Genomic DNA, 27,042 nt, shown 5'->3' with positions numbered 1-27,042 from the left:
TATATATATATATATGAAGTAGTGTAAATTTCTCTTAAAGGGGCCGTCAATTCAAATACATAATTATATATTATATAAATATAACACTTTCTATGCCGTCTTCTTAGAGGGGTGTTGTGTTTCCGATGCCAAAACATCATAAACTATGCTTACCTCTACTGGCTCCTCGCATGTCCTGCACCAGCGGGTCTCCTCTGTGTACACAGGCTACAGCAGCATGTTTATGGGATTTCACAGGCTGCTGCAGCCAATCACAGGCCTAAGTGCTTGTACGAAGGCTGACTGCAGCCTATCAAAGAAAAAACAGCACAGAAGACGAATAGGGAGTGCAGGACATGCAGGGAGCTGGGAGAAGAAAGTATAGGCTATTTTATGATGTTTTGGCACCAGGAGCACAGATTTTTTTTAAATGAACTCAATCACTTACATTTTTATGCCTACTGTCCCATCTGTAGCTGGTTGATGTTTTCAAAATGTCTGCTGATGGAGGGGCATGTAATAATAATAATCTATATTTATATAGCACCATCATATTCTGCAGCGCTTACAAAACATGGGGAACTGGAGATGTGCGCGGTATGGTGAGGTGGAGAGTGAGGGATGTTATACACATAGACAATGGTCAGACATTAAGCCGTGTGACGGTAGAAACGGTGTGACTGCAGGGGGCATTTGATGGTGGCTAGCAGGGATTGCAGTCAGTAGGACAGGGAGCATGTTATCATGCGGAGTAAAGAGGGGTTTAGTTTAGGAGATATGGTATGTCCCCCGTAAGAGGCGGGTTTTTAGAGTACGCCTGAGATTGTGTGTGTCAGGTATTACCCGGATAGTTTGGGTAGCGCGTTCCAGAGGACTTGTGCTGCTCTGGAGAAGTCTTGGAGGTGGGAGATAAAAGGATGCTTAATCTGATTTCATTAGCGGAGCATAGAGGCGCGAGCTGGGTAGTGCATTGAGTTGAGGGATGTAATATATGGGGTTACGCGGTGCTGTGGAGGGCTTTATGGATGAAGGTAGTGAGTTTGAATTGAATTCTGTATTTAACGGGCAGCCAGTGCAGTGACCGGCACAGGGCAGAAGCATCCGAGTAGTGGCTGGACAGGAAGATGAGCCTGGCTGTCGCATTTAGGATGGACTGGAGAGCAAAGAGTCAGACGTGGAGGAGACTGATCAACAGCGAGTTGCAGTAATCGAGCCGAGACACGATTAGGGCAAGAGTGAGCATTTTTAGCGCGTTCACGGTGAGAAAAGTGCGGATTCTTTCGATGTTCTTGAGGTGCAGCTGACATGTTCGGACAAGGGATTGGATGTAAAGGAAAGATTGGAGTCGAATACAACCCCAAGGCAGCGGGTGTGCTGGGTGCTATGGTGGTGCCACACACCAAGATGGAGATGTCAGGATCAGGTCGGTTAGCAGACGGCGGAAACATTAGTAGGTCAGTTTTAGAGAGGTTCAGTTTTAGGAAGAGAGAGGACATAGTGTTAGAGACAGCGGACAGGCAGTCAGTGGTGTTCTAGATGAACAGTGCTGTGATGTCATGTGACTATACGCATCACTCAGACTCCTCCAAACACGCTGCGCAGGTCAGGACTCATCCAGTCCCTGGTTCCTCTTGCTGTCACCTACCGAAGATCGCAATGCACGGCCATGTGATTCTTCTCCGATTGCGATGCACATGCTCTCCTTTGTATGGGACCGAGCACACATGGCCATCTGAGAAGAGTCATACTCACCCGTCTCCTGGTCACCTTCCCTGACAGCACCATAATGGTGTATGGTGCTGTTGGGAGGTGACAGGTTCCCTTTAATGACTTGTACAGTCACATACTTTTGCTATTTTATGTGAACCGAGGGCAAACGGGACAGCAGGCTTAATGAATGAGGCTGCACGGCTTCAAAAATTAGTAACACTGTGCAGAACGTAAAAAAGATGTATGCCAGTTGGTACAGTCGTCTTAAACAGTGTCCACAAAGTGCTCAACTTTTTCAAATTAGAGGCGTGACCAGGATAAGAAAAGAAGGATCTCCTTTCTATCCAGAAACAGCGCCACCTTTGCACATGGGTTGTATTTGGTACTGCAGCTCAGAACCATTGAAACGAATATTGCTGATCTGCAGTACCAGACACAGACCATAAACAAGTGTGGTGCTGTTTTTGGAGAAAACTTTAAAAAAAGGTAAGTGCATCCTTTTTGCTAATTCTAGACTGACTTAAAAATTTGGTGGAAGAGTTTGAAATCGCTTAAAATTCTTCATCTACAGGGTGTCCACAGAAATACTTGTCCAGGGGCAATAGAGATCTTTCCAGCGTTGTGTGCGGTTGTGCAAAAATTACTGAAGGGAATCAATTTAAGATGAATTAGCATAACAAACAAACAGTTTCTGACTGTAAAGGATAACGACACATGCAGGACTGGAAACAAAATAGGAAGCCTTATTAACCTACAGAGAATGTTCACAATGACCGCCGTCAGCAGCCGTACCTGGTTGAGCGTGGCGGAACAGACAGCATGTCGGCTTTCTGGGGTCACCGTTTCACAGGCTGCTCTTATTAAGGCTGTTTTTGACACAATCGTTCAAGCGACTTTTCAGCGATCATCATCGTGTCATTTACAGTGCAAGATGATCGCTCAAGATGAGCGATCACCTTGCGCTGCCAGCAGAGGCTGCAGAAGACAGCATACAGCTGTTCCCCCGCTCCAGCACCCGGCTGTTATACAGCCGAGCGCTGTGAGCGGAGGATGCCGAAGACATGTGGATATACATACAAGTACGCCAACTGGGTGAAATCTCTTGGATTGCGTCGCAGAGGAGTCTATTGGTCAACAATAGAACCACTTTTATGGCCTCAGGTGACAAGACCGCTCATCTAATCAAGCCACAACGCTAAGCTTTACATATCTGCCTGAGATGTAACTGCATGCCCAGTTTTGCAGCAAAACGACAACTCCTAGGGGCGGGATTATTTTTGACAAAGTATATTTCCCCGGTATGTTTTTGTGAATGATGAATATGTATCTATTGGTATTCATGTGCCTATAGGCTGGTTAGTCTTTTTGTTGTCACTCTGCCCCCTATTTGGCAGGGTTGGTTAATGCTTGTTTGGACTTTGCTTTTTTCTAGTTCGTATACCTGAGGAAGACCCCATTCTGAGGTTGAAACGTGTAGTTTTATGTTTGTTTTTTTGTTTCCATAAATAAAAAGTGAACTTTAATTGGAAACAAAGGTGGACGTTTTAATTGGTCAGTACTTGAGCAGTAATGCCTTTGTCAGTTGAATCTTTGTTGCAATACAATAACAGTTTTGAGCTCTGGGAAAGGCCCTCCGGTGGCCTAACTCAGGCTTGCAACTCCCCATTGGGCCCATCACATTTGTGGTTTAAGGTTGTTTGTGTGCATTCTGGCACAACTTTACCAGGTGAGAGCAATAGCTATTCCACTTTACATCGATGTTACTGAACTTACTACACCAGATCGTACCCTCCTTGTTCTTCCTTTTTTTTGTTCTTGCTCCAATTTCCTTTAGTTCACTCATGGCATTTTTAATTGCCACCAATGAATTAATGCATTGTTATGCTAATTAGACCTACATTGATTCCCCTTATGTTTTTTTAGTGCAGGAACAAGGATGCCCCACACATATATCACCAAGCATTGCTGGCTTCTGCCCCTGGATAGGCATTTCTGTGGACACCCTGTATTTTTAAACAACTCTTTGCTTTTTGTGTGTCTTCTCATGCTTAACCAAGACGGAGCTGTAAGTAAAACTCTTCCCACACTCTCCACATGTGTACGGTCTCTCTCCCGTGTGAGTCCGCTGGTGTTTAACCAAAGATGATGCTTGTGTAAAACACTTCCCACAGTCAGAACACACGAAAGGCTTTTGTCCGGTATGAGTTCTCTCATGATTCACAAGGGCCGAGGTCTGAGAAAAGCTTTTCCCACAGTTTCCGCACGCATATGGCTTTTCACCAGTATGAGTACGGACATGCTTCACCAGTGCGGAGCTGTGAGAGAAGGTCTTCCCGCAGTCCCTACAAGCATATGGACGCTCTCCAGTGTGTGTTCTTTCATGGTTAGCCAACGCAGACTTGTCCATAAATGATTTCGGACACTGGCTACAGATATAAGGCCTTTCCCCCGTGTGGGTTCGCAGATGTTTAAGCAAGCCAGAACTTTCGGTGAAGCTTTTGTCACATTCATTGCATGCATAAGGCCCCTGTCCGGTGTGAATCCGCTGATGACGCACAAGATGGGACCTCCGGATAAAACTTTTTTCACAATAAGAGCAAGAATACGGCTTTTCCCCAGTGTGGGTCCTCAAGTGAGTGAGAAGATTGGAGCTCTGAGCAAACTTTTTGCCACATTTGTTGCACACGTACGGCTGCTCACCTGTGTGTGATCTCTGGTGTCTCACAAGGTGCAACTTACATATGAACTTTTTGTCACAGCTACTACAGGCATACGGCTTCTCACCAGTATGGGTCCTTCTATGTATAACAAGCTGGGAGCTGTCGATGAAACTTTTTTCACATTTATCGCAGAAATATGGCCTCTCGCCTACATGGATTCTCTTGTGTCTTAAGAGATGTGAACTACGGTTGAAACATTTTCCACAGTCTGTGCATGTGTAATGTCTTTCAGTGAGGTGTGATTTACACTCAGTCATCAGTCCAGACTTGGTGGCACCTGACCCAATACACGGCTTTCCTTGAGATTGGCCATCATGTGTTTGAACTAGAGATTTATTACCGATATGGAAACTTTGGTCCACCGGGTCTTGTCTTGTAGAGTCTTCTGAACGATCAATCAGCTGTTCAACTTCCTTGCACATTTTTGCTTTTAACCATAGTTCCTGGTTGCTGCACACAGAATTTTCCATTCTCTTACTGGACACATCAGTCTCTGAAAAACCCTCATGTTCCGCTTTCACTGTGATCGGTTGCACATCTGCAACAGAAAAACAGAAGATTCATATGTGACCTTTGTTGTGATGGTTGGGTGGGGGGGGGGGGGGGATGTGAACCTAGTACAGGATTAAAAGTTTAACTTATGGGACCCTGGCTCCAGAGGCGGGCAGCCCACCATATGTCTGAACTAAAGATTTATTACCATTATATACCATTATAGAAACTTTGGTCTACCAGGTCTTGTCTTGTAGAGTCTTCTGAACGATAGAGCGCCTGCTCAACTCCATTACACATTTGCGCTTGTAGTAGAAGTTCCTGTTTGCAGCACACAGAACCTTCTGCTTTCCAATATCTAGTGGACAGATCAGTCTCTGAATAATACTCAGGTTCCTCCTTCACGGTGATGAGTTGCACATCTGTAACAGAAAAACAAAGATTTCTATTATTAATTACAGTATTTTAACATGCAATTAATTCCAAGGCGCTGTGTATAGGTTACCGTTGTTATATGTACACCATGAGTGGTAGGAATCTAAGCAACCAAGGTGGGCTTTTCATATAGATTAGGGCCCCTTTACATGGAAAGGTTATCATTCAATTAATCGTTGGATTTGCTCAGTGTACACAAGGCCAACCATTGAACGATAATTCATTCACGCATTGTTCATTTTATGGAGGCGTAAAAAGCAAGCGACTAATAGACCATACAAACAAGCAGTATGTCACAACTGCCTTTACTCTGAATGGAGGAGGGTGGCCAGAAAAGATCTCCGGCATGATCCACCTCCATTCAGTGAGCAATTATCGGTCCTGTGTGAAAACGCAGAAGTGATAATCTTTAGGTTGGTTGTCGGATGCTTGAGTTCTCGACAGTCATCCCATGTAAAACCACCCTTAGTTGAAAGGACGCAGTATCCAGACATGGATTTAGGGGCCAGAGCGATCTGCGAGCAATGTGCTACTACTTTCATGTAATGAAGGAGAAGCTCCAACAAAAGAACAGTACGGATGTCATGTGGGCCTAGCACGGGATTAAGTATTCAAGCTACTGGATCCTAGATTTAGAGGCTGGCAAGCCACCTTTTGTCTGAACTAGAGATTTATTAAGCTTGTTCAGGAAAACAAACTGTAAATTAAGGATTCTTTTTTAAAAACTTACAAATCAAGATCGTCCATCAGTTCTCAGTGTTAAGATCAGCACAAATTATCCTGCTGTTTCATCGTTTCCTGCCTTCTAGCTTGTTGTTGTGGAACAGTTGCAATGTAACTGTTCCACAACTGATCGATTGAAGTGGGTCAGCTGACCACACCGCTGTAGTCCAGCCTTGGTTGAAGAGGCGTTCCTTATAGGTCAATTATTCCTGGCTTCTGCAGTGCATTACTGGTTAGAGTGTAAGCTATAGGTGTTTAAATTCAGTATTACTTGATTTCTTCTAGTATCTTGTTCCTAGCCTAGGCATGTGAATCCTTTTATGCTTCTAGTGTTTTGTGTCTTGCCTAGCTTTGTCTCTTTCAGTGCCACCTTGATCTCCTAGTTATGTATAGTCCAGTCCTTGCTTCCTAGCCTTGTGTTTCTTGTCTTATCCTTCGCCGTTGCCATCAGTCTTGTCTTGCTTCTTAGTTCAACTCTGCTCAGTTTGGTTTTCTTTTCTGTGGGTCTAAGTGGCCTTTCATTGTTTTTCAGGAATTGAGTTTCAGAAACAGCCGCTATTAGAGATCTCCTCAAGGACAGTGGTGTCTGGTTTTAGGGTCAGTGCCAGGGATAGATTGTGGAAATACTTAGGGAGAGCTACTGGTTAGATTTTGTCAGCATATTATTTTTGCTTACACCAATCATCTGCTCCACTACATGACTCATAATTATCTTCATTCTTCATCATCAGATTACCATAATCATTTTATTCCTTTCAGCTATTGGCAAGTTCATATTCCTGCATTTTTTATTATCTACTAGTGTTGATACATGCTTCATTTATTGGTTCATTCAACTTTCCAGTTGTTACACAATTTCAGCCTTACTGTAAATCCTGGGGGAATCCAAAAACTGGGAGACACTGTTAATAACCAAAAAAGCTGAAGTCAAATTTTGCATTTTAATGTCCAGTCGGTGTTGTTACACTTAGGGCTTGGGAGAGAACTCAAATTCTGCAGTTTTGATCAGTGAAGCTGACAATACACCTTCAATAGCGATCTGCTGAACAGCTATTCTTTAGGACCATTCCATACACGTGCAGGTTTTCTCAGTTGCTCTGGCGTCAGTTTAACTCCAATGAGAATATTGGATGGGACATGTTAAAATTCAATATGGCAAGTGCTTCCTTCCTCTGACATCATCTGTTGGGGGAGGGTTGGAACAACTCCATACACAGTCAGCCAGCCCCGCTAGAAATGGTGGGTTCAGACGACTTTACTTTTACGTGTAAGGGCACCTGCAGACACTCTATCATTACATGAATATGTAAGGAAAGAGACCACTAAATTATACTATATATTTAACCCCTTAGTAACTGGCCTATAATAATAATAAGGCCTTAATAACTATAATAAATAGGCCTTAATAACTGACCTATTTCACACCTTAGCGACCAGGATTTTTTTTCCGTTTTTATATTGTTACATTGCAAGAGCCATAACATTTTTATTTTTTGTCAAAATAGCCATATGAAGCCTGGTTTGTGTTGTACGAGTTGTATCTACCAATGGAACCACTTTGGGGTACCTATAATGTATTGTTTAATTATTTCTTTTTACTTTTTTTTGAGAGGAAAGAAAAAAAAAACAAATAAAAAAAAAAAAACAGCTATTCCCCCCCAATTTTATTTTTAGGTTTTCTTTTATGGAGTTCTCAGTATGGTCTAAAAGAAATATTACTTATATTCTGTGGGTCAAAACGATTACAGCAATACCAAATTTAGATTTTTTCCATGACCCATAACAGGCATAGTTTCCTTTTGTACCTTTGTACCATTTTGGGTTACAGGTGACTTTTTGATCACTTTTATTGTGATTTTTGGAAGCCGATGAATGAATAATATCGATTTCTGCACTGCTTTAAAAAATGTTTTCCTGCTGTTTATCATGTGGCATAACGGGCATAATACTTGTATAATAGGGATTGTTGTGAATGTCGCAATATGTAATATGTAGGAAAAAGTGGAGGGGTTTTTCATTTTCTTTGCATTAAACATTTTTGTCCCTCCAAGGAACTTAAAGATATGATAGTTTGATTGCTGGTACACTACACTGTACTACTTATGTATTGCAGTATAGTATACCTTTGAACGACTAGCAAGCAGACCTTGCCGAAGAAAGAGTCCAATAGGCTGGCATGCCTGGCAAATTCGGAGGAATTAATGAGGCCTCTGGCTGCCTTGGGAATCCATCAGCACCGTCCAGTCGCATTGCAGGGTGCCAATGGATGACAGAAGGAGTCCCCTCCCTCTGTCACATGCTTATATGCTGTGATAGCTATTGATTGTGACATGTAAGTGGTTAAGCCGTTGGGAATGGAGGTTTCGCTGCTCTCGGTCATCAGTGCAGGGTCCTGCTGTTATCTAACATCCAGGACCCAGGTCTCCCCCGCACGGGACTCTCATGCCAACCATAAATTGGACTGCCATAAAAACACAGTGGCCTAATCTAAGGACCCTTAATGACCTCCATTGAAACCCGTATGGCTGGTCACTAAGGGGTTACATTTTGATTTGAAATCAGAAAGGATGCTAGATAAAACGACGCAAACAAGAAGATTTTTTTTTATCTACAAATACAGAAGAGACATAAGAATATTGAAAGAAATTAAGGAAGCCTCCCTACTAGAGATGAGCAAGCCTACTCGGCCACGCCCCTTTTTCGCCCGAGCGCCGCGATTTTTGAGTACTTCCGTACTCGGGTGAAAAGATTCGGGGGGCGCTGTGGGTGAGTGGGGGGTTGCAGCGGGGAGTGGGGGGAGAGAGAGAGGGCTCCCCCCTGTTCCCCGCTGCTACCCCCCGATCCGCCACGCCTGCCCCGGCGCCCCCCGAATCTTTTCACCCGAGTACAGAAGTACTCGAAAATCGCGGCGCTCGATCGAGTAATTACTCGAAACGAGTATACTCGCTCATCTCTACTCCCTACCCTTCTCAAAGACCCTCACAGCTATAAATTGCGCAAAGTGTAAATCATTCAGGATGCGGCAAAAATATATAGATTGATAATGAAAATGTGTAACCAGATAGATTTCTTGTGATTTCACGGTCACAGTCTTAGCAACTTGCGAGTTGCAATGAGACCACTTTCATTAGGTTGCGGAGTAGCATCGGGATACTGCCATCTTTGGCCACGAGTGGCCCTACTGGTAGGTTTCCTGTAACGTATATATTTATGATGGAATAGGTATTCTAGATTGTATAAGAAGTATATATTTTTTTAAATTAAAGACGACTTATTACCATTAATGAAACTTTGGTCTACCGGGTCTTGTCTTGTAGAGTCTTTTGAACGATAGGCCGGCTGTCCAACCCCATTGCACATTTGCGCTTGAAACTGAAGTTCTTGTTTGCTGCACACAGAATTTTCTTCTCCCCAATATCTGGTGGACACTTCCGTCTCCGAATAATACTCAGGTTCCTCTTTTACTGTGACGAGTTGCAGATCTGCATCAGAAATAACAGAAGATTCATAGGTGACCTTTGTTGTTTTGGGCCGTGATGAGCAAAAATCCAACCAACCAGGATGGAATTTTCATGTAGATTAGTAGGAAGAACATGCTATCCGGAGATAGAGCTGTAGGCAAGGAAGGCCAATGAGCAAAGAGCAATATTTTCCTATAATCGATGATGAGAGAAGGGGCTCCAACCAAAGAGTAGTAAGGGTATTATGCATCCCATTCAGGGGTTTTAATTAGAGATAAGCGAACGTACTCATTTAGGGCGATTTCACAATCGAGCACCGCTTTTTTCGAGTAACTGGCTACTCGGGCGAAAAAATTCGGGGGGCGGCGTGGTGGAGCAGGGGGTAGCAGAGGGGAGTGGGGGGGGGGGGGGGGGGAGAGAGAGAGAGAAAGCTCCCCCCGTTCCCCACTGCTACCCCCAACCCCGAATCTTTTCGCCCGAGTAGTCCGTTACTCGAAAAAAGCGGTGATCGATTGCGAAATCGCCCTAAACGAGTACGTTCACTCATCTCTAGTTTTAATGTTTACTTAAGGGTATTCTGGATTCAGAGGCAAGTAAGTCTTTATATGTCTGAATTAAAGATTTATTACCCTCATTCAAACTGGAAAGTAAGGTTTCCTTTAAATACTTTGAGATCTAATAAATGATCTTAATTCTTAGTAGGAAAGTTCAATTCTGCAGTTTTTGATCAGTGCAGCCTGCCATCTATCTCCAATAGCTGCTAAGCTAACAGGTAGTTTTCTGAACCCGACATACACATGGCTTATCTGAGCACGTGTTCTCAATGAGAACAGGGAATAAGCTGCTGACAGACATCTCTGGTGGTGGCTTATCCCCCGTGAGAAAAAGGGACAGAGAATGTTGATATCCAACCATCTTTTTACCCGAGAACATTCATAGGGGGAGAGTTGGGAATTCCCTATGCACTTAAAGGGGTTGTCTCGCGGCAGCAAGTGGGGGTATATACTTCTGTATGGCCATATTAATGCACTTTGTAATATACATCGAGCATTAAATATGAGCCATACAGAAGTTATTCACTTACCTGCTCCGTTGCTAGCGTCCCCGTTGCCATGGATCTGTCTAATTCTGATGTCTTCTGGCGTTTTTAGACGCGCTTGCACTGTGCGGTCTTCTGCTTCTGGTCCGTCCGGGCACGAGCGGTGTTCTGGCTCCGCCCCCTTCTACGCATCATCGCGTAGCTCTGCCCCGTCACGTGTGCCGATTCCAGCCAATCAGGAGGCTGGAATCGGCAATGGAACGCACAGAGCCCATGGTGCACCATGGGAGAAGACCTGCGGTGCACCATGGGAGAAAACCCATGGTGCATCCCTGGGAAAGGACCGGCGGCCATCTTAGGGAGAAGATTTTTATAACTCCATATTTCGTCGGATCGGTAAGTAGCAAGCGGCTTAAAAACCGCTTTAAATTGCTATTTTATGCCGGGGGGGTGACAGGGGGAATGTAAAATTTTGATGTTTGCCGCGAGACAACCCCTTTAAGGAATTCAGTTGACCCCATTGGGTTTTTGTTTGGCTTTATTTTTAAGTGTATAGGAACTTGAAAAGTTGTATTGGTTCATAAATACATAAAGAAAGAGCCTACTAAATGATACCATATCTTTAAAGTGTACCTGACTTTCTTTTCTAGAATAAGCTGTTATTTGTGTACACATGAGGAATAACACAATTTCGGTCCATTATATGACTTGGTTCCTGCATTTATTTTCCTCTCTACAATCTCTAATTCTTAGTTGTCCCTGAGCTGTTGGGTGGAGACTAGCTGTAATGTCTCCATACACTACACACACAGGGAGTAGGATATCTTCTCTCTCTCTGCAGCACATTCTGATAAGTAGCAGCATCATGGAGGAAAGATGTGATTGTTGCAGTTGTGAGACAATAAACACTTACTATTAGCTGCAGCAGCATTTGTCTGAATCTCTCTCTCTCCTTCTCCACTCTCCATAGACTTCTATGGGAAACATGAGCCACTCTCTCCTCCACTTCCTGTTCTCTATCAGGTTGTCTTTGCTACTATAGACAAGCATCACTTGATAACAGGCAATGGACAGTAAATTAAAAGGAAAGGAGACCTCTATTGGTCAGCACTTTAGAGGGATTTTCAGCACAAAAATGTTATTTAAAAATAAAGCAAATTACACTTTTGGTAGTTATCACATAGGCTACCACATAGGCACACGTTGTTCGAAAAGTCAGTGACCATTTAAATCTCATTCAAAAAGGATACTGGACAAAATGAATCATAAGTGGCAAGAAGATCTGGGTTTTGATTTAATTACAGAACAGTTAGGGAAAAGAATGTTAGAAGCAATAAAAGGAAGCCCCCCGTCTTGTAATGTTTTCATCCTACCTGCTCATTTTGGACTTAGAGTCCAGTGGGTGGTCCTACTCAATGATTCACAGACTTCTATGTATGGTACACATGGAATGGTGTCAGTCACTGAAAGGAACACCCACTGGACTCCTAAGTCCAGGATGAGCAGGAACTAAGATTTAAAAAAAAGAACAACTAAAAGTTATATGATTCTATGAAAAAAAAAAAAAAAAAAAACCTGCTCAGCTCCTCCTACACTACAACATGCTGTCCACGGATCAAATTTCATGAATAACATGACAGGTTCTGTTTATGGTGGAATATGCATACTACAGAGTTTCCCCGAAAATAAGACACTGCCTTATATTAATTTTTGCCTCGAAAGAGGCACTGTGTTTTAGTTTCGGGGTGTGTCTTATAATACTTTCATGTCCTCCTGCACACCGACAGTGCAGCTCTTCTTGGTAGCAGGACTTGAATACCCAGCCTCCGGCATCAAAACGAGCGCCGCGTCAGCCAATAAGAGTGGCCGCTCAATTAACCAATCACAGCCATTCATTGAATGACATCATTGAATGGCTGTGATTGGTTAATCCAGTGTCGACTTTCATTGGCTGAAGCGGCGCTCGATTAACCAATCAGAGCATTAGCTTGCTAGAGGCGGGGTATTCAAGCCCCACTACTAGGAAGAACTGCTTTGTCAGCATGCAGGAGGACACTGAAGCCTGCAGTAGCGCCACAGCCCAGCGCAAGGGACCCGAACGTCGGCTGCTAGTTGAGTATTGTTTTGGGTTGTTTTTTACATGTAGTTTATCTAGGGCTTATTTTAAGAGGAGGGTTCATATTTCAACCCCACCCCCCGAAAACCAGGGTAGGGCTTATTTTGGGGGAAAACACAGTAGAATGCATAGTTAAATGTCAAAGATTTTTAAAAATATATAAAACAAAATTACCATTATAAAAACGTTGGTCTACCGCGTCTGGTCTTGTAGAGTCTTCTGAATGATAGACCGGCTGCTCAACTCCATTACACATCTGCGCTTGTAACAAAAGTTCCTGTTTGCTGCACACAGGACTTTCCGCTCTCCAATATCTAGTGGACACATCAGTCTCTAAATAATACTCAGGTTCCTCCTTCATTGTGATGGGCTGCACATCTGGAACAGAAAAACAGAAGATTCATATATTTCACCTTCGATTTATGTACTCTGTAGAAATCCAACCAACCAAGGAGAGAATTTCATGTAGGCAAGGAAGGTCTACCAGCAAAGTGCACTTTTTCCTATAAAGGGAGACGAGAGAAGGGTCTTCAATCAATAAGCACAGAGTTAAATGTTTAAGTCAAGAGTTCCTGTATTCAAAGGCTGGCAGACATGGTCAGTCCTTGAAAGGTAGGTGGCCAAGGTGGGTCATTGCTCCTAGAATGCAGCATCTTCATGGGGTTAGTCTCCTCTTTACTTTATGTGCAATTCTGGCTTAAATCTAAAGACGTTTGCCAAGAACTTGAGTAATGTGGTTTTTATCCTGATGAGTTTGTGTTGGGGTGGGGGTTCCCCAAGCTTGAGCAAGTGAGCTCTTTAGAATCTCTACGGCCAAGTTCAGACCTAGCGGATCCACCACTTTAAGAATCACAATAGCATGAAGTCTATCTGAAGATTGCAAGCGAACTGTGGAAGGTGCAGCCTGGGAGAAGTGGATAAGGAGCTGTAAACTGTGGTACAAATACTCAAAACCTGTGAGGTCAAGGAATCTACAAGACTCAGATGACAGATTTCCTTTAATCTCTCCTACTTACCTGCCGTATGACAAAGTTCTTGAAATTTTTCAATTATGGAGATGATTTCAGGTTTTTCATACATAAAGCCTATAGAAGCAAATGAGACATAACATTATTGTCAGCAGTTAAACTTCAACCTAGGTTGGGAGGATGGAAACTTCTGGAACAGTTTATCCCAGGATGTGCGTATTGAGCAAAGTAGTGGGACATAGGAAAAACAACAAACATTGTATATCTAGAATAAAAGTTATCCTGCTACACGGGGAACACAAAAATAAATCCTAATTCAGGCGCTTCCAAAAAATCGTAAGGTTCTGGTTCTTTTTTTTTTCCTATGTGGTCACCATAGTAACATACCTTAAAAATGAATTGCACAGGCATGCAAGTGTGATCCGTTTTCTGAAATGCTCCCATAGAAAATAACATGAATTGCGAAAATAATAGGACATACAGTGATTATTTTTTAACTTGTTCTGTTGGTAGAACTGGGGGGGTCTACGTGAATAATGCCTTATACAACTACATTGAAGGGCAAAAAAACCCACAAAAAATAATGACAGCTGGAAGACAGTGGTGGATGTTCACTTCTCCTTAAGGCCATACTCATATGGTTGAGAGAAAATTGCGCTTGAGATACTCCGCCTGTATGCTGTGCGAGACGCCGGACATATGCCCTATTCTCATGTAAGACTCACACAACAATAGGACGTCGGTCTGAGCGAAAAATCACTCGTATGAATGGAGCCATTCAAATAATGGGTTCTTTTTTTGTGTCATCCCTGCCCGTTTTGGGCTTTAATTGCGGAGCTTCTCATATATTAGTAGAGTGAAGGGGCTACGTAGATCAGTCAAATGCAGTATCACCTCCTGGTGATGACCTCCACTGATGACATAAGTATTTAAAAGGGTTTTAGAACCATCAGAAGTGATGACATAATTATAGATTTGATTAATTTATATAGTGCGTACAGATTTCATAGCGCTGTACAGTCATCATTATGGTCCCTGTCCCCATTGGGGCCTACAATCTGAATTCACCGATTATAATATGGGTACCAAACACCATTAATTCTTGATCAGTGAGTCCTGACTGAGGGGCCACCAACAGCCCACATAATACATTTGTGAGTAAAAGAGATGAAAAAGAAGGGTAGAGCAAAACCCAGTGAGAGTGAAGAAATAGTTCTGCAGTACGAAGTGTTTCAAAGGATGGAGGTGCTGCCAACCAGATGACGCTCCACCACGGTTGGCGCGAGTATAGCGAAAAGAACATGGAAAAATACTGGTGTGGGGGCTGGATTGAACACAACAGGATGCCTGGGGGTGACAATTCCAAAAAATTTTTGGATGTGCCAGAGGTCCTGTATGTGGCAGGGTGACGGGGAAGAAAGAAGTGTGAAGCACTTCTGTCTCCCTGCCACATACAGGACCTCTGGCACATCCACTCCACCCCCCCCCCACCCCTCACCCCACCACCCACACACACAGTCATTATTATGGAGGGATAATGTTGCAAAAACTAATTCCCCTTATAACCATAGGGTCTTACCCAGAGAGGAAAGGGTGTAAAAGTTCTCCAGCATGACGTCCATGTACAGCAGCCTCTCCGAAAGTACCAAACTCTCCCACTCCTCTGCCGAAAAGTACACCGCCACGTCCTCAAATCTGATTGGAACCTTAGATATAAAGGAGCAAAGACTACTGAAGGAGTAATAGCTCTAGTAAGATCCTAAGCCAGGCTGTACATCAAAAAGGGTGCAAATATTAATGGCTACAGCTAGCAGTTCTAGGGCAGGCCTTCAGCTTCTCTGTGTAAACAGAAATGTTTTCGTTCAACGACAGTAAGCAGACCAGCCCAGCTAAGGGGGTCTTAACAACTGGATGAGCCTTATACGTTAACCCTATCAGGTCGTATGGATGGCATTGGAAGTGGTCACCAGCCAAGGGGAGTTGTGTTGAGAAGGACAGCATCTGGCATAACATATTACCTCTTGTAACGAAGACTCCATCTGCATCTTCAACTGGGACATCAGACGCAAAGACGTAACTGAAGCATCTAGAAAAGTGATAATACGTCATGACATTAAAGGGGTATTCTGGGCATTTAGCCCCTTACAGTAATGAGGGTCTATCCTCAAGATAGGTCAATAGCTGATTAGCGGGGGTCCATGCTCAGGATCCCCAACACTCAGCTTTATATCTTTATAGCAGGTATTAGCTCTATTTTCCTAACACAGAGTTCTTTGCCCTGCAAAGAGATTTAAAAGCCAACATTCCTCCTACCTGCAGCCACCACTAGAGGGAGCTTACTGCATACATTGAAAGAAAAAAGAACAGCAACAGTATGCAGTAAGCTACAAAACCATCCCAAGTGGTGGCCAAGGGTAGAAAAAAAATGTTCAGCTTTTAAATGGATTCCACCAGCTAAAATTATATCTTAAGAAATCAATCAGCACACAATCGTAAACATATTTAGATAAAATAATCCTTGAGTACACCATAAACGTTTGTTCAAAGGAAACAATAATTAAAAGTGAAATAAGGCCCTGAAGGTTACCGCTCAGGTCTTCCCCAGACCGGGTGTCTCTCCCACAACCTCCCCTTTGTTTCCTACCCTAAGTAAGCCGGCCTTCCCACCTGGCCTGGAAAGCAAGGTATTTCGCCAATGGCTCTCTAACAACCGATTTAGAGGCCACCACTTTCTCCTAGAGAGATGTTGGCTTTCTGCAGACACACTGGGAGGAATAATAGATCCGATCCCTCTGCCGTCTTGGCACATCATCCAACCCAGACACTTCCTTACATCCCTACCTCACCCATCAGAATTTTCAAGGACGAAAATGCCTTTCGAATTTATCTGCAGTGAAGAAGATTCCACCCAACGTACCCTCTTAGGTAACTACAATATCCTAATCGCCCATTCCGGTGCTCCAAACCCCAACTACATTCAGAGTCCTGAGAAAGATTTGTTACTGCCACTCATGATGGAGCAGAAAGGCAAAATTTACACTATCACACATCTTGTATCTCTAGTAGAATTCAAGAAGCAGGATTCAAGATGCTCTCTCAGGGGTACAGGGTGCCCTCCAATTTACATAAAATGATACCATCATGGTTTCACTCTGATGGAGATGTGGGTTGGAGCAAGAAACCTTACTTCAGATAGTTTGGGTTTGTCCGCAAAGAATCACTCGTTAGAGCGCCATCAGGTTAACGCAGCAAGAACCTGTATCCAAAAATGATGGCAACAAACTTCCCCACCCTCTATTTCACTATGGTTCAACACAGTAGAGGAGTTCGTGGGGAGAGAGGACTTCACAGCTTCTATTAAAGAATCACAGGCAACATTTTCAAAAACATGGTGTTATAGGATTGAATTTCAGGACTCAATGGAATTCAGAACCCTGCTCAACAGTTAACCCCTTCACAACTCAAACTATCCCATCCCCCAATTCACCGACATACAATTTAAACCCTTTTCCTTTTTTTCCTCTTCCCTATTCTCTCTCTCTTCCACTCATGCCCCTCTTCCCCATGCTTCCCACCCTTCGCCTTGCCTATTATACAAGCGCTAGTGTTTTCCCGGCAATTGTTGAGCAGCACTCGTAAGCACGGGCAATTAGCACTGTTACAGCTTAATAGCGCTAAATGCCAGGTGGCACCAGTGCTTACGGGTGCTGCCTAACAATTGTTGGGAACACAAAAGCGCTAGCGGCTGCCTTTAGCGCTTGTGTAATAGCGCCCTAAGAGAACTTATACATTTGCATCATCTTAGACTCAATTAAACACTCGGAGGTGCTATGGCTCTAAATCAATAAATTGTCTTTTGACACAGACACGCCAAAAGTCCTGGGATAGCAGTATGTAAATTATGAAGTGGCGTTACCTCAAGTGCCAGTTTGAGAGCGCCAATACCTGTATAAGTTGTGAGGAGTTATCTTGTGAGCAAGGCTGAATGCTGGCCAACGTGTTCAAGGTAAGTCATCGGAGATCGAGTGAGGCATAAAAGTGGACGCCAGATGAATGAAACATTCCATTTCCGAAGTTGTAAGGGCATTTAACGTTCCTCGATCCACTGTGTTAAGTGTGTATCAGGAAGATGTCATGGAAGGCATTACGACCCATAGTAGACAGCTCCACCGGCGCCTAATGATAGTGACTGGCGGTGTCTGGCTAGAATCATCCATAAGAACCCATAAGCGAGACTGGCAGAAATCACATTCAATGCATGGGGCCCCACACGGATATCCCGCAGGTCAGTGCAGCGTTCTTTAGCTTCCATGTGATGTGAGAGCAGAAGACCCACCAGAGAGCCTCTGTTAACATCATGACAGCGGACATGGTGCCTCACCTGTGCTCTTGAAGTTGCAAACTAGACCCTAGAGCAGTGTTTCTCCCCTCAAGTCCTCAGGGACCCCCAACAGGTCATGTTTTCAGGATATCCTATAGTAAGAACACCTGTGGCAATGTCTGAGGTACCAACAATAATTACATCACCTGTGCAACACTGAGGAAATCCTGACAACATGACCTCGTGGGGGTCCCTGAGGACTGGAGTTGAGAGACACTGCCCTAGAGGACTGGCAATACGTGGCATGGTCTGATGAGTCATGGTATCAATTGTTTTGGGATGATGGCAGGGATCATATGTAGTGCAGACTCCATGAACCTCAATTGTCAACAAGGTACTGTGCAGGCTGGTGGTGGTTCCATACTGGTGTTGGGCGTGTTGTTATGGCATGCGTTTGGTGTACTGGTCCGCCTAAACACATCATTGACCGGTATGTTTTACTGCTTGGTGACCATTTTCAGCCCCCCATGGACTTCATGCACCCCCCACAATGATGGGATGTTCCAGCAGGATAATGCACCTTGCCCAAGTGATCCAAAACTGATTCGAGGAGCATTCTTGAGCGTTCCTACGAGTGGTGTGGCCTGCCCATTCTTTTGACTTCAGTCCAATTGAGCATTTCTGGGATATGGTGAAGAGGTCCACTTGCACCTGAGAACCTGCACTAAAAATACTACGGAGCTGTAGATGGCAACATTCCTCCAGACGTCTTCAATCCACCTGTGGAATTGATGCCATGTCAGATTGCTGCACTTCACTGGTCTATGAGGGGGAAGGGGGGGGGGGGGTACTACAAAAGGAGTTCCTGTCCCATGACTTCTGGCATGTCAGTCCATATCCTGTTTGGCCTTCCTTGGTTGCTGAGCTTTGGAGGAAGAATCAGTGCTCTAGAAGTCCTCATGGATGAAGTATCATTTTTAAGCAGTCTGAGATCATCCACAGTAACGTTCACTTTTTCAGAAACATCACGTAGTATTCACCATGACTTGCCTTTCAGAACGACCAAAGGGGAAAGGTCAGACTATGGAAGTTTTTTATGTTTCTGGTATGCAATTGTATAGTAAATGAGGCAGGTATATAAATAGTTAAGAGGAGTGAGGCAGGTATATAAATAGTTAGGGGGGGATGAGGCAGGTATATAAATAGTTAGGGGGGGATGAGGCAGGTATATAAATAGTTAGGGGGGGATGAGGCAGGTATATAAATAGTTAGGGGGGGATGAGGCAGGTATATAAATAGTTAGGGGGGGATGAGGCAGGTATATAAATAGTTAGGGGGGGATGAGGCAGGTATATAAATAGTTAGGGGGGGATGAGGCAGGTATATAAATAGTTAGGGGGAATGAGGCAGGTATATAAATAGTTAGGGGGAATGAGGCAGGTATATAAATAGTTAGGGGGAATGAGGCAGGTATATAAATAGTTAGGGGGAATGAGGCAGGTATATAAATAGTTAGGGGGAATGAGGCAGGTATATAAATAGTTAGGGGGAATGAGGCAGGTATATAAATAGTTAGGGGGGGATGAGGCAGGTATATAAATAGTTAGGGGGAATGAGGCAGGTATATAAATAGTTAGGGGGAATGAGGCAGGTATATAAATAGTTAGGGGGAATGAGGCAGGTATATAAATAGTTAAGAGGATTGTCCATTTTACAACTAGTAATAATAAAAATGTTTTTTTTAATCTATTTGTAACTTATTAATGTATTTTGTATTAGTTTTAGGAAGTACTCTGCTGTGATGTATTACGTAAAGGGAATTTGTCACCAGGTTTATGCTGAATGAACCTGGGACCGGTATGTACCGTGAAGTTTGACTCCGAATGGCGCTCTGAGTCACGTGGGCCGGGCCACGCTGGCCTCTCCCCACAAACTTCCGCGAGAGTGACAGCTCTGTCTCTGCGTGTGTACAAGGAGACAGCTGGCACTCTAGAGGATGTAGGTGGGGAGAGGCCAGCATGGTCCGGCCCAGGTGACTCAGAGAGCCATTCGGAGTCAAACTTCAAAGTATGTCAATATAGAAGCAGGGAGTGAGCTGGATCTCAAGGAAGGGAAAGGCCAGCACTGCCCATTATTTTTGAAGTTTGGCACAAAAATGTGATTTATATATTAGGTAATTTTCTGTTGACACATTCCCTTTAAGTAATTCATCAGCATGAAGTACTTCAAAAATAAAATGGGTACCTTTTAACGGCTGTTGGGCTGTTGACAATGTTCTTTATATTTGTGCACAGAGGGGTTTCTTTGCTCAGCTAGGAATAATGCAAAAAAAAAAACATCTTCCTCATCCAGTGGGCCAAGATTATATAGGTCTTCCCGCTGGTGTTGATCAGTGATATGCTGCTTCAAAAGTCGATATCTATCCTAAAACCCATCTGTATTGGCTTCATGAGTTTTGATGGCATTAGTAAAAAAAAAAAAAAAAAAGGTTCTCAATAAAGTGGTTTTCCAGGTCTAACAGGTTTAAAATATTGATAACATAACCAATTTTATATACACCCATTGTCAAAAAATCCGGCCCCTAGAAGAAATTGTCATTTTGCTGCAAAACCCGCCCTGCAGTTCCATCTCAGGCAGATATGTAAATGATGAGAGTTGTGGTGATTAGATGAACGGTCTTGTCACCTGAGGCCCTAAAAGTGGTTCCCCTCTTGGCCTATAAGAGGCTTTCGGAGGCTCCTTGTGTTTAGTGACCTCTTCTTCCGCTTGTGTAGAGCTTGTTGACCACTAGACGCCTCTACGACGCAGAGAAGAGATTTCACCCCGTTACCAGAGTCTGAGAGGGGCGCATTATTGGGATGTGAGAAGCTGGATGGTCGTATTGATGAAATGTCCCCCACCAGCCATTCTGACCAGACTGTTAGGAGGTGTTGGGACCAGTGGATGTATGAGGGCACACAAGGTGACCGGGCTCAGGACCCCCCGACAGACCACCAGCAAAGAGGATCGTCTGACCAGACTGCTAGGAGGTGTTGGGACCAGTGGATGTGTGAGGGCACACAAGGTGACCGGGCTCAGGACGCCCCCTACAGACCACCAGTAGAGAGGAGCGTCTGACCAGACTGTTAGGCCACTCTTGCACAAGCTTTTTACAGCCTTTACCGTGGCGTTTGAGATGCTGTACAACGCCTCCATTGATTTTAATGGGGCTTCGCAGACTAGCGTTAGAAACGCCACGGTTTTCAAGCACTGTCTGGTCTATTTTTGTGTGTTTAAGTTTTTTTTAACACAGTTCAACACCCATTACAATGATGGGGTGCATTAAAAAATGCTGTTGACCGCCGTTCAGTGTGTACCAAAACGCAGCTCAAAAATGCAGTAAAAACGCCACGGCATTTTACCGACGCTGTGTGTGCAAGTGGCCTTAGGAGGTGTTGGGACCAGTGGATGCGTGGTGGCACGTACACAAGGTGACCAGGTTCAGGATGCCCCCCGACAGACCCTACCGGTAAAAAGGATTGACACTAAGCACGAGCAGCTCCGTTTTGTTGTCTGGCATCCAGAGACAAATGGCACCATCGTTACGCCACTGTGTCTGTCTGAACCATTTCCAGGTACTTGCCTGAAGAACATCGAGTCTCACAACACCCATTACGCATAATGCAACTGTCACTCACCCAACGTTGCCTTTGTTTGCAGTGGTGCTATGAATGACGAAACTGGACTAAACAGACAATAACTGAAAATGTTGATACTTACCGGGCGTCAACGGTCCATCCAGAACATTGGATCCCATTGTTTGGTCTTCCTTGAAAACAAGAACTGAATTTACTAGTGTGTAATCGGTCTGTGTTCCGATGCTACAAAATCCAATTTTTGTCAATTCTACATCCTGAAGCAATTCTTCAAATTTTAGTCTGTCATTAATTGGAAGCTGTATTAAAGACTGCTGGATGCCGTCGCAGGCTATATCCGGTTTCTTCCGCCTTCTTGCGCGGCTTTTCTTCAAATTTTCTTCGATAATACATTCTCCTTCTTTGACGACTGGAAAAATAGTTGGTATAGCATCGACTCGCAGAGATTTTCCATGATGGTTGACATTGATAATATACGAGTCTGGAGTGAAGTGGCACGAGCACAGGCGATATTTGTTTTGCTTGTTTTCATCTAAGATCTTCTGCGCCAAAGCATTGAGATCTTTAAAGATCTGACCGGTCTGCTGCAGCCAAACTATTATTCTTGACACATCCTTCGGAAAGGGGTGCAAAATTATCTGCTCACTTTGGCCCTTTCTTCCAGTTTTGCTAACACATTGGTTTACCAAACAGCTAGGCATGATTCTGCAAAAACGCGTCCTACAGAGAAAGAAATAGGAAATTTGTTAAGCAACAGAAAACAAAGGGGTTACACCAAGATAAAAAGTTATCCCTTATCCCTATCCAGCCTCTCTAACCTTCTAATCGGTGGGAGTCTGATCGCTGGGTTGGAACCCCAACTCCGTTTGGCTGTCATTGCAGCTGGTGGCCTATTAAAGGTCTCCAGGCCTACCACAGTAGAATTACTATTACACCCTGTCTACGGCAGGGTGTAATAGAATGACAGTGCCGGGCCGGTATTTTTAGCTTTAACGTAAAACCTAAATAAATGAACATAATCAGTCTTGATGAGTTCCAAAAAGTCAGGAAAAAAAAGTATTTTTGAAGTATACTTTTTGTCGGGCATTGCCTGCCTTATGAACATCGGTAACATTGGAGACAGCCAATTTTTCTTTTCTCATTTCGCCTTTTCATCCCTGAGCTCTGTGAACAATAACTTTTTTAATGTTTCTGTCAACACGGCTCTGTATGAGGGCTTGGTTTTTTTGGGGGGTTTTTTTGAAGAACAAGTTGTAATTTTTAATGGTACCATTTAATGGAAAAAAAAAAACTTTAAAGTGGAGTGAAATGAAGAAAATATTCAATTGCACCATTTTTATGGCATTTGTGGTAGGGCGAAAAAATGAGATTATCTTTTGTTACGTTTTACTACTTAAAAAATAAAAACATTAAAAAAAAATTGCTTTTGACTCAATCTGACGACTGTAACTTTATTTTTCCGTTCACTGAGCGGTGTGAGGGCTTGTTTTTTTTTTTGTTGGGCAAGCTGTAGTTTTAATTAGTATCTATGGGATGCATAGAACTTTTTGATCAATTTCATTTTTGGGGGGAGCGGTGGTGACAAAAAAAAGACAGTTTTGGCATTGTTTTTTTATGGCGCTAACTGTACGGGATACATAATGTTAGATTATCCTGCCATTGTAGAGTGTAAGATGTGTGAAATAAATTAAGTAAAACAGACTTAGAAAAAAAACAACTTTTTTATTGTAGGTTCTTACCTAAGGATTTGTAAGCTCATCCAACTGTTCCATAAGTTCAGCTGCCAAAGTACCTGAAAGAGAATCATTGCCTCCTGGTTAGCTCATATTTTAGACATACCTGTACACCATTTTTATCCAGTGGTGGTGAACCACTACCTACCTATGATACCAGTTCTATTTATTCAGTGTTGGTTCTCCAGAAGGCATTGGACTTCTCTACCTACTAGTACTTTGAGTCAAAAGGGAACAAAAATCATATTAACATACTTGCTATAAGGTTTCACATATCGGTCACACAGGCTCTAAGATGCAAAATGTAATTTAAAGGCTATGGACATCTTTGGGGGCATTTTTTTTTACTTAAATACGTGTATTTTTCATTTTTTACGAATGTTTTAATTAAAACCTTTCACACCATTTGTCTTCTGCAGCTTCTACATATCACTGTATATAGAAACTGCAGTCTAAAGTCTTAACCATTTCCAATCCACTGTCCGACGTCTAAAGACATTCTGATTGAAGGCTGTACAACTTCCGATGTTGGAAGACGTCCGGCAGGGTATTCTTACTGTATATTACTTGCTGTTCTGTTGCTGGGTGCCTCTCCAGCATGTCCTATACCGAAGTACTGGCACTAGCCAGCAGATGGTGGCATTGTATAATGGCAGAAAGAGAAAGCCCCCTAGGAAACCCTGAATCCAAAATTGGATTGCAAAGGGTTAATATGAGATCCATCAGTGAAGCTGAACAGCTTGGTTTCCCTCTGCTCTCTCCTCTCCTGCACCACCTTATCAGCTAACTTATCACCACAATAAAGTGTCTTTGTTGTGGGCATAGATTAGCTGAATAGAATGTTCTGGAAGGGATGAAAACCAAGCTGTCAGTCCAGCCTCCTTATCATGTGGTCTCCTAGTCTTCATTCTGTTACAGATTAACTGGTATCCATGGGATAGGTGATAAGCCTGGTTGGTGGGGGTCTACCCACTGAGACTCCCACTGACCCTGAAAATGGGTTCCCGTATCTGATCTCCCCGCCTATGGGCTCACTGCACCCTACGCAGTGAGGGGGAAGACTGAATGGCGCGGCGTCCGAACATGTGCGGCACAGCTCCATACATTTCAATGGGGCTGACAGAAATCGCCGGTAGCAGTTATCTGCAGCAATCCCATTGGAAGGAATGGAATGGCACCGCACGTGTGCAACCGCCACGCCATTTAATCTCTTCTCCACTGCAAGTGTGTAGTGAACCCGCAGTTAGGAGCAGAGGGGGACACAGAACCCCCACTCTCAGGACTGGTGGGGTCGTCAGCGGTGAGACCCCGCCAATCAGACTCTTATCACATCGTACAAATAGATGCTAAAAGTGTATTGTGGTACAGCCCCTTTAATGACCGTGGAGCGTCATGACCCATGCCCTGAACCTACTGATCTCCTCCTATAGAAGCTTCACTGTCTATGTAGAATTATATGGGTCATACCACTTGGCTATTGACAGACAGACCAACCAAAACATGAGTAACAAGATTAGAAGGACAACCCTACACTAAAATAGAAGAAAGCGCCGACCCATATAGGATTACACCCTAAATAAGGGTCAGGGATAGGTACAGGGGGTTGGGAGGGTATAAGCTGGGATCAGAGCACACAACCGCTCTAGTACATACTAAATACTATGGTCATCCGAGAAGGGGCGTTCACACATTTATGGTTGTGGGTTTTACTATTTTATTAACAGTTTTATGATTTTTGATTGGATTTAGGGAAATTATGGCAAAAACAACTCTCTATGGTTGTGACTAGAGATGAGCAAGTATACTCGCTAAGGCACTACTGGCTCGAGTAATGTGCCTTAGCCGAGTATCTCCCCACTCGTCCCCAAAGATTTGGGGGCCGGCAGGGGGCGGGGAGGAGGGGAGGAACGGAGGGGAGATCTCTCTCTCCCTCTCTCCCCCGCTCCCCACCACAACTCACCTGTCAGCTGCGCCGCCCCCCGAATCTTCAGGGACGAGCAGGGAGATACTCGGCTAAGGCACATTACTCGAGCCAGTAGTGCCTTAGCGAGTATACTCGCTCATCTCTAGTTGTGATGCCTAAAACTTTGGATAACAGGAGGGTGTTGGGTAAATGTCTACCGGTAGAACCTGAGGAGAGACAGGCAGGGGCATGACCATAGCGGATGCAGAGGATGCAGTCACACCCGGGCCCTGGAGGCTCATAAAGGTCTCACTTACCCACATGGGGATAAAATACTATAAACTAAGTATTATTAGGGGGCCCCGTCACAGATTTTGCACTAGGGCCCAACAGCTTCAATGTACAGCTCTGGAAAGAGGCAGCGGGGGAGCCCTGGGGGCGAGGAGGTGAAGAGGGGTTCAGGGACGGTACATGGTGGAGACTGACTCTACAGGGGGGTTTCCTCTTATTCGGACGGGGCTCCACACTGGGCTTGTATGCCAATGATACCGTCTTTGTAAGAAGCCCATCATATTGTCCACCATATTTGCACAACTGCGGTGACAAATATGACATCGGCTCTACAGCGGTAGGGAATTTGACAAGAGGCTGCAAAAATGCCAGCTGCTTAATGGGGATATCCAAAAAATGGGGGGAAAAAAAAAAAAAACAAAAAAAAAAAACAACAAAAACACCGCATCTAAAAACATCATAAACCATAAAAAAAGAGGATCGGTACGCATCTCCTCTTTTTCGCCCGGCGATCCAGCGCTGAAGCGCCGGTAGTCCTCCACCGATTGCTGCTTACAAATGGACAGCAGTGACATTGCGCACAAAAGTAGAGCACGCTGTTTTTTTCTGCGCGCACAAAAAAAGGTCACGCGGACACTGTGAAATCAATGGGTTATATTCTCTGAATATCGCGCACAAATTTTGCATGTAAACACGCCCGTGTGAGGCCGCCCTGAGGTTGGGTTCACAAGGCCATATTTGCGCTGCATGTTACATATTGGGTTCGTTTTACGGACGTGTGGCAATACACTTGTCTGAAAATAGCGGGAAAAAAAACAAAAGTAATGGGAAACGCTTGCTGATTGCAAACTCGCTGCAGTGATGGGGGGCGTTGTTTTTTTTTGTACAGAAAAATGCCTCCCATCTGCCGGTATATTGCACGTGCGCTAACGCGATATCGCGCTCAGCATCGCAGCCCACCCTGCACATGCAGATACGTCCGTGTGACGGCGGCCACAATACTTAGAGACGCCCCTTCGTTACACATCGTTCGCACTACTACAGTTTTAACGCAGATCTGCAACGGAAGCTCCAAGTGGACCCTCCGACGCAGATGTGAACAGGCGCCATACGGAAGTGCGCGGTCCACGATTATTGCGGGGCAGATTCTTCTCGAAGTGCATAACTTCTCATTATGCAACCATCTTTGCGTTTCCATTTTTCGTCATTTTTAAGATCTCCGCTTTCTGTCAGCGGATGAAAAAATGTTGCTTCCATCCAAAAACTGTGCGATTAGCGTCCAGCTGGGGGCTGTTGCCGTAGCAACCTATATAGTATGTGTCCCTCCCATCTCCACACATCACACACAGGATGACACACATGACAATAAGGACATGACACCTCATGCTCTGCACACACATTACCTGATCCCTTGTTTCTCAGTTGCACTGACAATCTTGAGAATGCTGGGACTTGTAGTCCTGCTGCTGTACCACTACTACAATACCCAGCATGCATCCTACAAAGCAGGGTATTC

At 44.0% G+C, this 27,042-nt stretch overlaps 1 protein-coding gene across 1 annotated transcript; it reads right to left on the bottom strand.

Annotated features, from left to right (window-relative positions):
• On the bottom strand, positions 1-26,994 carry LOC136612761 (zinc finger protein 300-like). The gene is made up of 11 exons (XM_066593402.1): positions 26,930-26,994; positions 23,481-23,549; positions 23,339-23,391; positions 21,724-22,319; positions 15,662-15,729; positions 15,223-15,349; positions 13,692-13,760; positions 12,850-13,053; positions 9,338-9,541; positions 5,120-5,323; positions 1-4,947 (listed from the first exon to the last, which is right to left on the bottom strand). Exons 3-11 carry the CDS (start codon positions 23,356-23,358, stop codon positions 3,701-3,703), a joined length of 2,739 nt encoding a protein of 912 aa, XP_066449499.1. The 5' UTR covers positions 23,359-23,391; positions 23,481-23,549; positions 26,930-26,994; the 3' UTR covers positions 1-3,700.
• Positions 26,995-27,042: the final 48 nt, after the last annotated feature.

The sequence above is a fragment of the Eleutherodactylus coqui genome, chromosome 2, assembly GCF_035609145.1.
Source record: "Eleutherodactylus coqui strain aEleCoq1 chromosome 2, aEleCoq1.hap1, whole genome shotgun sequence".
Lineage (NCBI taxonomy): Eukaryota > Metazoa > Chordata > Amphibia > Anura > Eleutherodactylidae > Eleutherodactylus > Eleutherodactylus coqui.
This window is presented reverse-complemented; position numbering and strand designations above follow the sequence as displayed.